This window comes from Myxocyprinus asiaticus, chromosome 30 (genome assembly GCF_019703515.2).
Source record: "Myxocyprinus asiaticus isolate MX2 ecotype Aquarium Trade chromosome 30, UBuf_Myxa_2, whole genome shotgun sequence".
Lineage (NCBI taxonomy): Eukaryota > Metazoa > Chordata > Actinopteri > Cypriniformes > Catostomidae > Myxocyprinus > Myxocyprinus asiaticus.
This window is the reverse complement of record NC_059373.1, coordinates 28965818-28980196: the sequence shown is the minus strand read 5'-3', so window position 1 is coordinate 28980196 and position 14379 is coordinate 28965818. Positions and strand designations below refer to the sequence as shown.

Genomic DNA, 14379 nt, shown 5'->3' with positions numbered 1-14379 from the left:
TATTATTCTTTACATATATATATTTATACACACTACCGGTCAAAAGTTTTGAAACACGATTGAAATGTTTCTCATGATCTTAAAAATCTTTTGATCTGAAAGCGTATGCTTAAATGTTTGAAATTATTTTTGTAGACAAAAATATATTTGTGCCACCATATTAATTTATTTCATTGTACAACTAAAATTTAATTAAAAAAAAAGTTTTTGAAATTGATGACTTGGACCAAATAATAAAGAAAAGCAGCCAATAGTTGCCCAACATAGATGGGAACTCCTTCAATACTGTTTAAAAAGCACCCAGGGTGATACCTCAAGAAGTTGGTTGAGAAAATTCTAGGCAAAGGGTGACTACTTTGAAGATGCTAAAATATAACACAGTTTTGATTTATTTTGGATTTTGTTTAGTCACAACATAACTCCCATAGTTCCATTTATGTTATTCCATAGTTTTGATGACTTTACTATTATTCTAAAATGTGAAAAAAAAAATTTATAATAAAGAATGAGTTTTGACCAGTAGTATGTATATATATATATATATATATATATATAAGATAATCACAGAACTGCAGATTCCATTCCCTTTATAGGGTCCTACCCAGACTCTTTCCTAGAATCTCCCAATTAAATCCCCTTCATTCCCCTGGAGTCTCTCGCATAGAATCCTTCCCTGACCATCTTGCTAATGGCCCTCCCGAATCTCCTTTGTCCAGTATGCCTGGATGTAGACAAATGCTCTTTCCCCCCTCTGGAGCATTGAGGATTAGAATACTCACCTGAATTGACAAGGTTGATAAGTGGGTTGTTTGGGGACAAGCTGTTATTCCTTTGAAGTCTTCGATTAGATCTCCGTCCTGACCACTGAATCGTCAGCACCTCGGGCTTTACAGGTCCTTGTCTGTGATTAAGACAGCACGCACGTGCCAGCAAAACAGACACACATGTAAAGCAAGCAAACACAAGAGGTAGCTGCTCAGGAATGTGTACAAAGTGTTTTTTCTCACATCCTCATTTCATTATTACCTTCTGATTCTTCTTCCCTGGGCATGAGATGGTTAAAGATAACCATCAATATCACATATCACCAACTGATAAATGTCTTCTGGGAATTGAACACCCATCAGAAACAATTATTTACAACATAGCCCCAGGCGTGTCAATATAATGTCACATTCATTTACATTTATGCATTTGGCAGACGCTTTTGTCCAAAGCAAATTACAGTGCATTCAAGGTATACATTGAATCAGTTTGTGTGTTCCCTGGGAATCGAACCCAGAGCCTCTACCCAGTTGCACTGTAATATACATGGAGACAAAGAAAAATAATTCATTTCCCTACACTTGAACCAGGAAAAGCTAAAATGTCTACGCTAATATCATTCATACCTTGCATCTAAATGAATTGCATTAGAGAAACAGAGTGTATTCACATGCAAATGATGCCACAACATTTTCAGCCATCATTAAAATGCAGTTTTCAAACATCATGATGACACTAGCCTAGTTTCCATCCACTTTTCGTGCTATTTTGGTATCGACAAAGTGAAAATGCGTAAAAAAAAGTTTGGGAAATTTGCCATCTTCTGCCTGTTTCCATTCAAATTACCTTTTATCGATAACAATGGTGTGCGTGATGACGTCATGCCTAAAAAAACACTTTGTCGCATAAGTTTTGGTTTATCGCAAAATAAATCTGGCCTTAAGCCGTTTCCATACAGAAATGTGTGTTTATCACTAATTCTCCTCCCAGATGTCCCTAATGTTTTGGTACATTTTTGTAAAATGGGGAGAGTATTGAGACAATTCATTGAAATTAACCAGCTTACTGTCATTTTAATTCACAAATAAATGCAATCAGAAGACAAGGAACTGCAATCAAAAGGAAACAGTTGCCCTTCTGATAGGACTGTAATATTGGTCCTGATGTTGTGCCTATCGAAGGTTGCCACCGGTTCTGACCCGAATGTGAATCGCCATGGCCCTGTTCAAGCTGGCGACCTGCACCAAGTAGTGGGGAAACTTTCAGTCTTAGTATAAGGACCATCCATCGATATTAAAGCTATTAAAGAAAAATTGATGCGGTGTAATATCAGGGTTTACATATGATACAGTCCTGATATTCAATAGGCTATTTTGAACAATCATCTAATCTAAAACATTGCCATCACAACTGCATTATGTCCCGCATATTTGTCCCACAACTTTTAACGACCAACTGAACTTGATCTCATCTAAAATTAATTTTAGCGTCATAATGCAATTTGCATTTGCAAATGCGATCTGAAGTAAAGATTTAAAATATTTAAAGGCTTTAAAATATTCAAAAGCTTGTTTTCTGAAAGTGAACTCAGCATTGGACAAATAGTTTTATCTAGTCTTAAAAAAAGTGTAGAACACTCTGAGAATATCATTCAGTCGACTTTCAGTCTAATTTAAGTTTGTGTAAAGAAATGGCATATATAGGTCTAAAAATTGTATTTTTTTCATTTGGTAATTCATTATTTTATTTAATGCTTTATTTATTTGGTAGGCTAATTTATTTAATTTAATACAGGGAGTTTTGTTGGCATTTTTTCAAAAGTATAAACAATAATTTTATAGAATTGGGCTATGTTAGTGTTCCAAAAAAGCACATTGATGCTTTTCTCCTAGTATTGTGTATTTATTTTTAATTTAAAACATATATATAGATATGTTTTTTGTATTATGGGCTTATTCCATGACTGCCATCTATTATTTTGAATGGTGTGTAAAAGCAACTTTAATAAATAAACGGATGGATTGAATTAATCGCAAACAGTGGCCATTCCTTTGTTCTCTGTGCACTTGTCGATGTGCATGATAGGAGATATTTGTGTTGGAACTCCTGGAAGTGTCATGTTTGCAGCATCAGATCTGTGCTATGCCGTTAAGATCAATCCATAATCACATACAATAAATTAGCTTTCAAGATGTATACCTTGTCGTCATGATTAACACAGGCTAACGATTGGGGTAAATTCTGTCATGCGACACTACATTTTTGCGTTACTGCCAATTTTCCAAACAAAAAGTGTTTCCAAACCAGTTTTTCACGACCTTTGATGTACCAACATAGAGTTTATGCGCTAGAGTTAAAAGAAAAAATATTACGTCGACACTTTAATTAATAATAATAATAACGCGATAATTTGCATTTCCATCCGCTTGATTTTGATGCGCTAAAACTTTTTTCACAAAAAATCCTTGGATGGAAATGTAGTTACTGATGTCTATTTAATTGCACAAGACTTTTCTGCCCCACACCACGTGCTACCAGTTAAAGTATATGAAGTGAGTCAGCAGGAGTTGAAGCTTTCCTTCATGTTTGGACTCCTAGAAATGGTCGCCTTTTACATGTCTGATGCCAGCAGAACATTTTCTTTTAAATAAGTTAGAAGGAATGAGGTGAATTCATTGCTGAAAGAAAACAATGTACTTTTTGTCTCACTGTTGGTGCTTGGATGTTATTCTCTATAGAGCTGTTCAGTCATGACATCCATTCGTTGGCCAACACAGATAGAGCTCAAAAATCTGGCTCCGAATGTAAGAATCCCATTAATTTTTTCATTAGGAAAATGTATTTTTAAATGATAACTTCTAAACCTTAAAAGACAGAACTAATATAGACTCCAAAGTTGTTAATCAAGGGTATATGCCTCTGTTGAAGCCATTAGTACACATTATTTAATCTTAATTGTTTTTTTTTTTGTTTTTTTTATAGAATTTGTGGTGAACAACTTTACTACACATGATCCTAAAGAGAGATCCACCAGTCAGAGAATTGTGGTGAACAAAGTGTGCCAAATTGCAGTGACCGTTCACTCCCATGTCGCAATGTGAATGATGCAATCGAGTCTTCCTAACCTTTCAAACTACTTGTATATTTGTATATATCTAAATATTTTGCACTACATTTACTGTAATATATATCGTTTCAATACTTATAATCAATAGTTCTGTATTTTTCCATACATTTTAATTTGATTATGTCATTCACAATGCTTCCAGAACCAACATGGCAGAAAAAGTGTGTTCCCTAGGGAATTTCCAATGGGCTTTTAAAATAGCAGTGTTTGATTAATAAGTAAGATAAGGTCTGTGGCTAACATTACATGAAGAGATTTTCACATTTTGTTCTTCAACATAAATTGCACACAGTGATAACTCAGACATGAATTTTGAAATCGAAACCTTTTTTTTTTTTTTTTTTTTACATAAACTGCAAACAAGTTTGCTACATAAGGACTACAACAGTTGTCGGATTCATTCAGCTCACATCCTCGTTGTAGCTTTCATTTAGCAGTTTGTTAGCAACTTACATTTTTTAAAAACAGAGGCTTCAAATTCACAATTCACATTTGAGGTATGACTATGTATAATTTACATTATATAACAAAACTTCTGACCTTATTTTAATCATAAATAAAAGACCATTATTCTAAAAAAACAATAATTCCAGAGGGACCCTATTGCTTGAAAATGCAAATGTTCTTCCAGTTTTTAGGAATACAATCTGAACACCACTATTGTTCAATGAATGTGCCATTGGCCAATCAAAGTGATGATATCCTTTATAACGGAATTATGCTACTCGGTTGTGGGAGTGAAATATTAATATATTAAATCTAATTATACCTATTGTTCAGCTGTTCACCAGAAGTTGCAGAATGCTGTGTTTATTTTCACTCTGAAACAATGAAATAAATGGAGGCAGGCAGGTGTCAAAATTATGGCTCGGCTGGTTCCTCATTATTCTTAAAGACACTGTTGCACAACGTACCTCCTGAGGGGAGTTTACCCTCCACTGTTAAAAATAGCTCACAACTGCATTAGCAAACCAAAATCAGCTGCAAATGAATCAGCCAGACCACGAAGCCAGTCGCTATGTTGTTTCTGAGACACATAAATAAGCAATGCTTATAATTAATCAATCCCTAGGATCGGCCACTTTTTGCCGACTCACCAACAAATGCCATCTCCTAGAAGACATTTTTGTATCCGCTTCAATATGTTTACCTTCCCCTGTGGCGCAACCGGAACCTTGTGGCGTCATCAGCGTGGGGGACACAGGTTTGGATCCTTTGTTGAAACCAGGAAGTAATCCATTAACATTATCAGTGATGAGTGCGATTTAAAGGCTGCATTTTTATGAAATTATATTTTTACTCCACTGATGGATAGGTTTAGGGTGGGATTTAGGTTAGGGGGTACAGTTTATAAAATATGCATTCCTCTTCACTGTCTTACAGCCTGTACAGCTGAAAATAACACAATTCACACACACACACACACAAGTCGCTTTTGGTGCCCCTCCGTGGACATTACACCTGGAAAAAGGAGCTTACATGCATCCATATGCCTAACAACACTTACCACTTTGGTTACTGGGGGCAGTGTTTCTCCATTTTGGTAAGCACAGACCGATTTTAGCTAAAGTCAACCTACTGTTCCCTTTCAAGTTGGTCATTTCTACACTGCGTCAGTTTGCTGACGCTATGGGGAGCTCCTCACAGGAGCGCCAATCTCTGAAGCCCTTTAGCATCACACAATTTTATTGGCAGATGGCACCCAGCATCCCACCCTTGATGCGCGCGTCATCATGAGCATAAAAGCGGGAATGCATCACCATCTCATCACAATTTTCTTCTTCAGGGTCGTGATTCACATCTCTGTACTCTTCGCTTCATCATTGATAACTGCACATCTTCAGAGCGAGTGGATCATTTTTCACCTTCCCTGTGGTGCTCCGACGATTAAGCCTCTCTGTTCTCTGCCATCTTGTCTGCACATCTTAGCGAGTGGATTCTCTACTTCGTGTGTGTAAGAAGACGGATGAGCTGTATTGTCACAGCTGGATTTGCACCTCATCGAAAGCTGATTAATTTCTCTTCTCTGCTGTGCTCCAGTGAGCTTCATCACGTATCCTTTATCAAGCTAAGTTGATACTAATAAAGCTTATTCTATGTGTTTTGTGTACTTCACTGTTTGCACAAGCATTGAAAGAGACATTTGCTTAACAACGTCTTTATAAAGATGGTGTCTTGCAAATGTTTCCACTAGCATATGAAATCTAAGTGATATATCCCTCAGTCTGATGGGCACAAGTGCTGTTTTCCTAAGTGATGCTCGTTTAGACTGTTTGCGTTCTCTGTGAATGCATTAAACTCAAGATGATTTGCTTTCAGCTCGCTTTTGTTCTGAAAGCTGAAGCTGTTCCCCTCTCCTCCCGCTATACTCCTTCTGCGGCTCCTAAGAGACTGCACAATGGAAGCGTGTGAGGACAGGACAGAGCATGGAGATTTTAGGAGGATTTGTCACCGACTGAGACTGCGTGCCTCCTCTCCTCTACATAAAGTGGCTTCACCCATTCAGTACAAGCGCTGCGATTGCCTGGGTAAAGCCTACGCTGGTGCAGCCCTCGTTGAAAGTGTTCATTGTGAGCTCATGAAATTTGAAACATTTTGCTCTCAGCTTCTTTCGCTCTGAAAGCCGAAAACGCCCCCCTCTCCTCTCGCAGTAATACTTCTGCGGCTCTCGAGGGACTGCATGAAGGAGGCGTGCAAGGTCCGGATGCAAAGCAAGGAGAGTTTTGGATGATTGGATGCTGGTTCAGGCCTTACGTCTCTCCTGTTCTCCAGCAAATCGGCTTTGCCTGGCCAGTATGGCCACGATGATCTTAGCACTGGCGAGCATGATACGATTGCGTTTGGCAGAGATTATGAAGAGCGGGGTGTTATATCACTGACGTTATCCCTGCCAGGCACGTAGCACTTGTTGAGTCTGTGTTTATTGCGATCGTGTGACACTCAAAGCGCTGTGCTCTGCGCTTGCTACTGGGGAAGCTGAAGCCGGTCCCCTTTCATCCCTATATCTAGCGAGGATGGGATACAGAGCACAGGGAAATTGAGAATGATTTGTCACCGGCTTGTGCTTGCGTGTGTCCTCTTGTCTATCTTCAGCAGCCTCGCCTCTTCAGAAATGCGCCCGTGGCGATAAGCATCTAGTTCCGTCACACTGCGAAAGTTCATGCTGGTGGTGTTTACAGGTTCGTGGTCATGCCAGGGATATCTTGTAGCTGGGCATCATTAGTGAGACATGTGTACATTTAAGGCACATTAAGGCAAGTACAATTGGCACCGTGCCATGATTGTCATGTTCCAACAAAGTTTTTGAGCCCCGTTGTGGTTGCACAAGGCACAAAACTATTCACTATGAAGAATATGTGCTTCAGTTTGCCAGGCATCTGCCTCGCTTTAAAGGCATCATCTCCTCTGCCATCATGGTGTGGGACATGCCAATTTTGCACTCAGAGATACAATGCCTCCTCACCAAAGATGTGATAGGCAGTGTGCTGATGTGCAGAACGGCTTCTACAGCCACTATTTCTGCTACAGCCAGGTAGGACGGTTGGCTATGGCCATGCTGGACTTGAGGTGCCTAAATCGGAAACTCAGAAAGTCTCAAGATGGCTATTCAGAGACAAATCTTGTCATACATCTGTTCTCTGAACTGGTTTGTGTCAACAGATTTGAACGCCAATTCTTATTATGCAGACTGCCCCTCAACACAGGCCATTCTTAAGCTTCACCTTCAAGGGGACTGCATACCAGTTTCTTCCCACACATAAATGAAATGTGCAGATGCAGCACCCATCTATTGAACTACCTCAATGATTGGAATCTGCTGCTAGGAAAGAAACTCAACTATGTGCCCATGTCGGGGTGTCTGACAGACGATCACGCTTTATATTTATTTCGGGAGGGCGTTGCGCTCGGCCAAGGGGCCAGATGCCCAGTTGTCACAATGGACACGTCCAACAGGAAGCTTGGTGCAATGGTCGAATGGTCTTTGGCACCTGGACAAGTGCGCAAGCTATGTGGCACATAAATTGCCTAGAACTGGGGACAATTCTGCTGCAAAGAGATCTGCTCTCACAGGAGCAGGACATGATTTGGCATCTACATCCGGAGCTGTGAAGGCTTCATGTGTCCCTTGAACGGGGCCCGTTTGACGTAGCTGGTTTGTCACAGCCAGTGCTCGACACCTTTTGGCATGCTAGAGCCCCTCTACTAGGCAGCTGTATGCTTTGAAACGATGTCATTTCACTGATTGGTGCTCTCTTGTGGCGAGAACCCAATTCATTGTCCCGTGCATTCCGTGCTGCTGTTTTTACAGGAAGGGCTAGATGCAGGTTTAACGCAGTCCATGCTGAAAGTGTATGTGGCTGCCATAGTGGAAGATCATGTTCCTTTAGATTGCCAGTCAGTTGCTAGGCATCCTTTGGTAATACGATTTTTGCGGGGTATGAGACGGTTGAGACCTTCTCGTCTTGCTACAGTCCCAATTTATTTAATGCTAAAATTAACAGAATCAACAGAAAAAATATGGAAACCTATTTTTTTTAAATGCTAATTTATGTTATTTTGTTATCTTCTTGCAATTAACAATAAATAAACATCAAAATTAAATAAAATGTATATTTTGTCTATTTCCCATGTCATAATTTTGGTTAAAACGAAATGTTTAAAACTAGCTGCTTTTAATGCTAGGTTAATTTTGTGTTAGCTAGTAGTTTCACAAACAAAAACAGCTATCACAGCAAAAGTTATCACAACAAAAAAAACATGGGATGTGACTGTAATGAATAATAATAAAAAATTAATAGGACACCAAAGCGGAAAAGGTCATATATTAAAAAACAATTTCTTTAGATTTTGGGGTGAAATATGACCCGGGCATGTTTTCATAAAATTTCACCCATGTATCAGCAGCAATGCTTTTCCTAATAGCTGATAATGGTGCTCTTCTCACAAATAGATGAAAGCAGTGTTGTGAATGGGCTGAGCTCTTGACGGCTGAACTCCTGTTAGGTCTGGACTCAGATTTGAGCTCATCACTGGCGTTTCATCCCTGTGTGCAGTGCTAATCCTCAGAGAGCCTGACTCAACGCTTCACACAGAATAGAAAATGGACCATGCTATTTTAAATTGCTCTGGCCACCAGCCACTTTCAGTACCCCTAACACAGTGAGAATCAAGCCCCATGAAATAGCACTCAGTAGTACACAATGGACCCGTCCAGTAATGCTAGGTCTAGCTGTCTGAAAGCCTTCAGGCTCAAAACATGATAGACTTTATAAATATCACTAATGCTATGAAACGCCACACTGTCAACCATTGACGTGTTCAAAGCAGAGGTGTCTTTATTACAGCACCCACCCCACCCCCCACCAACTATAGCCCCCCTTCCCACCCGCTCAACAACTACTGATGGCAGATTTCTCTTCACACTCTGTCCATGTCATTTCACCCTTGCTAAGGTCTGAACACGTCACTGCTGTCAACCATGACACAAAAGCCTTTTGACGAGCTCACACACGTGTAGCCATGTGATGGCATGCATGGCTTGTTCTTTAAGAAAAAAAAAATGATGAAGATGGCCGTAAACTGTCACTTTTCATGAATAAGGTACAAAATAAGCACAGAAAAATAATGACATTTTCTTTTTCATCAAACAGTCAGTAAAAGGAGTAAAACTTCAGAAAATGTTGATCGTCAACATCATATTGAAAGGTTCCAAAGGAGATTATTTCTTAGGAGTCAAAATTGTCAAGGGATAGTTAACCCATGAAGGAAATTCTGTCATTATTTACTCACTCTTATGTTGCTTCGACCACGTATGACTTTCGTTCTTCCATGATACACAAAAGCAGAAGTTGGACAGAAAGTTAAAGACTGACAGACTCAGTCCAGATTGATTGTCATTGTATGGAAATGAACTGTATTGAAAAATTTCTCCTTTTGCCTTATTTTTTGGGGGGAGGGGGGTCATTCCTTTAAGTTAAGGTATGTTACTTTTTTAGTAATACGCCATAAGATGGCTGCGCACAAAATCTGCAACACAGCTAAATATCATAATATTTAAATAGTTTTCTACTATAATGAATTAAATATCAATTCATCAGATGTTACAAATTTTATAATTTTCATGATAAATTCATTTTATGTTAGATAATAGTTTATCTAACCTTTCTAATAGTTCTCACAAAAAAACAAAAAACATGGGATTTGTTCCTCTAATGCATTAAAAAAAAAAATAATAATTTGAATACCGAATTCGGAGAATCTGCCAGCTAAATTTGTGTTACAGTATGTCAAAAATCCTTCAACCAAGAGGAAGGATTGAGGCGACATGGCATGGCAATTTTTTGAGATATTTTGAGTGCACCCATGGGATTGTGAGTGACGCTGTAAACTGCTGACTTTTGTGAATAAGGCGAATTCTGTAATGTGCCTACTTTGCATAGTAAATAGTAGAAAGTGGTGTGTTTGCACTAAAAAGAATGACAATAACTTTTAATTTAATTTAATTTAAATAAGACTGCAGCAATGCTTAACTAGTGAAGATAGAGCCTGGTAAACCTGGATTGTGGGTGGTTATTGATTAAGACTAATCTAAACTCTAAACTCTGATCTAAGCTCTAAAATGTCTCTAAAATGGTGCTGCTGTCTAGTAAATTTGCCCCTGTATTTCTGTAGCTTGTTGCTTGTTAATTAAGTTACTGTAATGTATTGCCTGCAGAGTTGATAATGAGGTAATTAGAATTTACCAATTAATTATGTAACTGGCTATATTACAGCCCGAATGTTCACTTTTTTTAACAGACCAAAGAAGACAATGAAGCACTTCCTTTGCGGTTAAAATCAAGCTTCAGCATCCATCATTTCTTTAGGCCAGCTGCTCCGGCTCCTTTTCATGAGATCATAAGGAGAGCTGAGCAGCACAGCTGCCACAGATTGAGAGGGAGGAGGGGAGAGGTAGTGGGCATTTTGTGACACACACACACTTACATGTATATGCTCACCGTCCCAGGCACACAGTGCTCTGCAGCATGCAATTATCCAAGTGCTGGAACAAAACAGCTCATTTTCCATTCTAAATTTTGCACTAAGTAGCTGACCCCCAAGGCGGGCCACACAGCAGACCATCCACCGCACATGAATGCGGTGAGTTAAAGGCGCTGGCAATCCCTGTGATCTCTAAAATGAACTGCTAATCAACCGTAACATGCATGCACACACAGGCTGGCCTTTATAGATGGTTTAAACTGGCTTGCATCCCAGTCCTAGTTAATAACCAGGGCCTGGTCATCAGTCTATTGGTCACCTGGTCTTTTAAGGACAAACTCACCTGATGCTCTGGCTATTCAGTATCAAGGATTGCTGTGCCTGAAATTCTTTTTGCTTGGACCTATGAACCAATATACAGATACTGCCAGGTTGTGCGCCATTCAGAAATAAATTGAGAATGCCCTTTAAATTCCATTTCAGTTCCTGAATTTGAATTGAGGTAGCAAACATGATGTAGAATTGTAATTCAAGATTAAATTATAAGTAGAAAGTAGAGTCAAAAGGGAATGAAATTGAAACAAATTCATATAACTACTGTAAGTGGGCTTTAATTTTATTTTTACCATGGACCATTAATTTCTCATAATGCTGTAATTTATTTACACCACAATTTTATATATATATATATATATATACAGGTGCATCTCAATAAATTAGAATGTCGTGGAAAAGTTCATTTATTTCAGTAATTCAACTCAAATTGTGAAACTCGTGTATTAAATAAATTCAATGCACACAGACTGAAGTAGTTTAAGTCTTTGGTTCTTTTAATTGTGATGATTTTGGCTCACATTTAACAAAAACCCACCAATTCACTATCTCAAAAAAATAGAATACATCATAAGACCAATAAAAAACACATTTTTAGTGAATTGTTGGCCTTCTGGAAAGTATGTTCATTTACTGTATATGTACTCAATACCTGGTAGGGGCTCCTTTTGCTTTAATTACTGCCTCAATTCGGCGTGGCATGGAGGTGATCAGTTTGTGGCACTGCTGAGGTGGTATGGAAGCCCAGGTTTCTTTGACAGTAGCCTTCAGCTCATCTGCATTTTTTGGTCTCTTGTTTCTCATTTTCCTCTTGACAATACCCCATAGATTCTCTATGGGGTTCAGGTCTGGTGAGTTTGCTGGCCAGTCAAGCACACCAACACCATGGTCATTTAACCAACTTTTGGTGCTTTTGGCAGTGTGGGCAGGTGCCAAATCCTGCTGGAAAATGAAATCAGCATCTTTCAGCAAAAGGAAGCATGAAGTGCTCCAAAATTTCTTGGTAAACGGGTGCAGTGACTTTGGTTTTCAAAAAACACAATGGACCAACACCAGCAGATGACATTGCACCCCAAATCATCACAGACTGTGGAAACTTAACACTGGACGTCAAGCAACTTGGGCTATGAGCTTCTCCACCCTTCCTCCAGACTCTAGGACCTTGGTTTCCAAATGAAATACAAAACTTGCTCTCATCTGAAAAGAGGACTTTGGACCACTGGGCAACAGTCCAGTTCTTCTTCTCCTTAGCCCAGGTAAGACGCCTCTGACGTTGTCTGTGGTTCAGGAGTGGCTTAACAAGAGGAATACGACAACTGTAGCCAAATTCATTGACACGTCTGTGTGTGGTGGCTCTTGATGCCTTGACCCCAGCCTCAGTCCATTCCTTGTGAAGTTCACCCAAATTCTTGAATCGATTTTGCTTGACAATCATAAGGCTGCGGTTCTCTCGGTTGGTTGTGCATCTTTTTCTTCCACACTTTTTCCTTCCACTCAACTTTCTGTTAACATGCTTGGATACAGCACTCTGTGAACAGCCAGCTTCTTTGGCAATGAATGTTTGTGGCTTACCCTCCTTGTGAAGGGTGTCAATGATTGTCTTCTGGACAACTGTCAGATCAGCAGTCTTCCCCATGATTGTGTAGCCTAGTGAACCAAACTGAGAGACCATTTTGAAGGCTCAGGAAACCTTTGCAGGTGTTTTGAGTTGATTAGCTGATTGGCATGTCACCATATTCTAATTTTTTGAGATAGTGAATTGGTGGGTTTTTGTTAAATGTGAGCCAAAATCACCACAATTAAAAGAACCAAAGACTTAAACTACTTCAGTCTGTGTGCACTGAATTTATTTAATACACGAGTTTCACAATTTGAGGTGAATTACTGAAATAAATTAACTTTTCCACGACATTCTAATTTATTGAGATGCACCTGTATATACATATTTAAGCAATATCACAGGAGCAAGAGTGCAATATGTCCCTACATCAGCACTGCTGTGATTACCTACTGCCGAATCGCAGCAGTGCTGATGTAGGGCAATATAGCATGACTGTGAGTGTGATATTGCTTAAATATATATATATATATATATATATATATATATATATATATATATATATATATATATATATATATATATATATAAATTTTGGTGTAAATAAATTACAACGTTATGGGAAATTAATGGTCCATGGTAAAAATACAATTAAAGCCCACATATATACCACAGTTCAATGAACAAGTAAATTTTAAAAAATGAGGAAAAACTGAGTACGGCCATAAAAATGCATTTGTGCATGAACTACTTTCTGACGCTACGGATCAGAATCTGCAGTTGCTGGTTCAAACCAAATGATTCGTCCAAGCCTTCATTAGTAATTCAAAAATTTCACTTAAGAAATAGTATCACGGCTTGTGCTGTTTCTAACAAGTTATTGGATAAACAAGGATGGATGGATGTGTGTGTGTGTGTGTGTGTGTGTGTGTGTGTGTGGGTGTGGGTGTGTGTGTGTGTGTGAGAGAGAGAGAGAGAGAGATGGAGCGTGTGCGTTCACCTGTTGCCACACCCAAGCAGAGATGCTGTCAGCTTTCTGAAGATCAGCTTTCTCAGTGGAAAAACAGCCGTCCAAGCGGGGGTAATTATCCCTATATCGCGGTAGCCGGTGCGCAAGAGTCATTCACTATAGAAACCGCATCGTCCTCCATTTTAAACAGTGTGTCCACTCCAATGTGGAAACTCCGGTAAGAGGTAAGCGCCTTGAGTTTGTGTAATTAATCAGTCTGTTGTGTCTCTCAGCTGCGATGAGCTGTAATGCTGAAGTTGTTCGTTTAAAGCCATTTAAAGCTATTTCCTAGCTTTAGCAGTAGTAATACAAGCGATCATATAGTACTGTATGTAAACACTGGCTGAAGCGGATTCACTTCGCATCACCAACTGGCTCATATTACACACAAAAATGATCTTTTGCCACCACCTGCTGGCTAACATATGTAATGTAAAACAAATACATAAAAAAAAAGACAAACCATAGCTCTTAACACATCTGCACTGCTCTTACACTTTAGTTTAGAACGGCATGTACACAAGCAGAGTGATACACACAGTGACGTGTCTGAGTGCTGATGGTGTGAGACCATCAGTGCTCATGGAATGTCTCGTCCAATCAGAT

General features: G+C 39.1%; 1 protein-coding gene and 1 long non-coding RNA gene across 2 annotated transcripts in view; one reads left to right on the top strand and one right to left on the bottom strand.

The window, feature by feature from the left end:
* LOC127421161 (uncharacterized) overlaps nt 1-14379 on the top strand; it is a 74444-nt gene that overhangs the window by 2295 nt on the left and 57770 nt on the right. The gene's annotated exons all lie outside the window — the stretch shown is intronic.
* The window catches only part of necab1 (N-terminal EF-hand calcium binding protein 1), an 87704-nt gene that overhangs the window by 17983 nt on the left and 55342 nt on the right, over nt 1-14379 (bottom strand). Inside the window, exon 7 of the mRNA XM_051663929.1 lies at nt 780-901. Within this exon, the coding sequence (XP_051519889.1) occupies nt 780-901 (122 nt within the window). The remainder of the gene's footprint in view (nt 1-779; nt 902-14379) is intronic.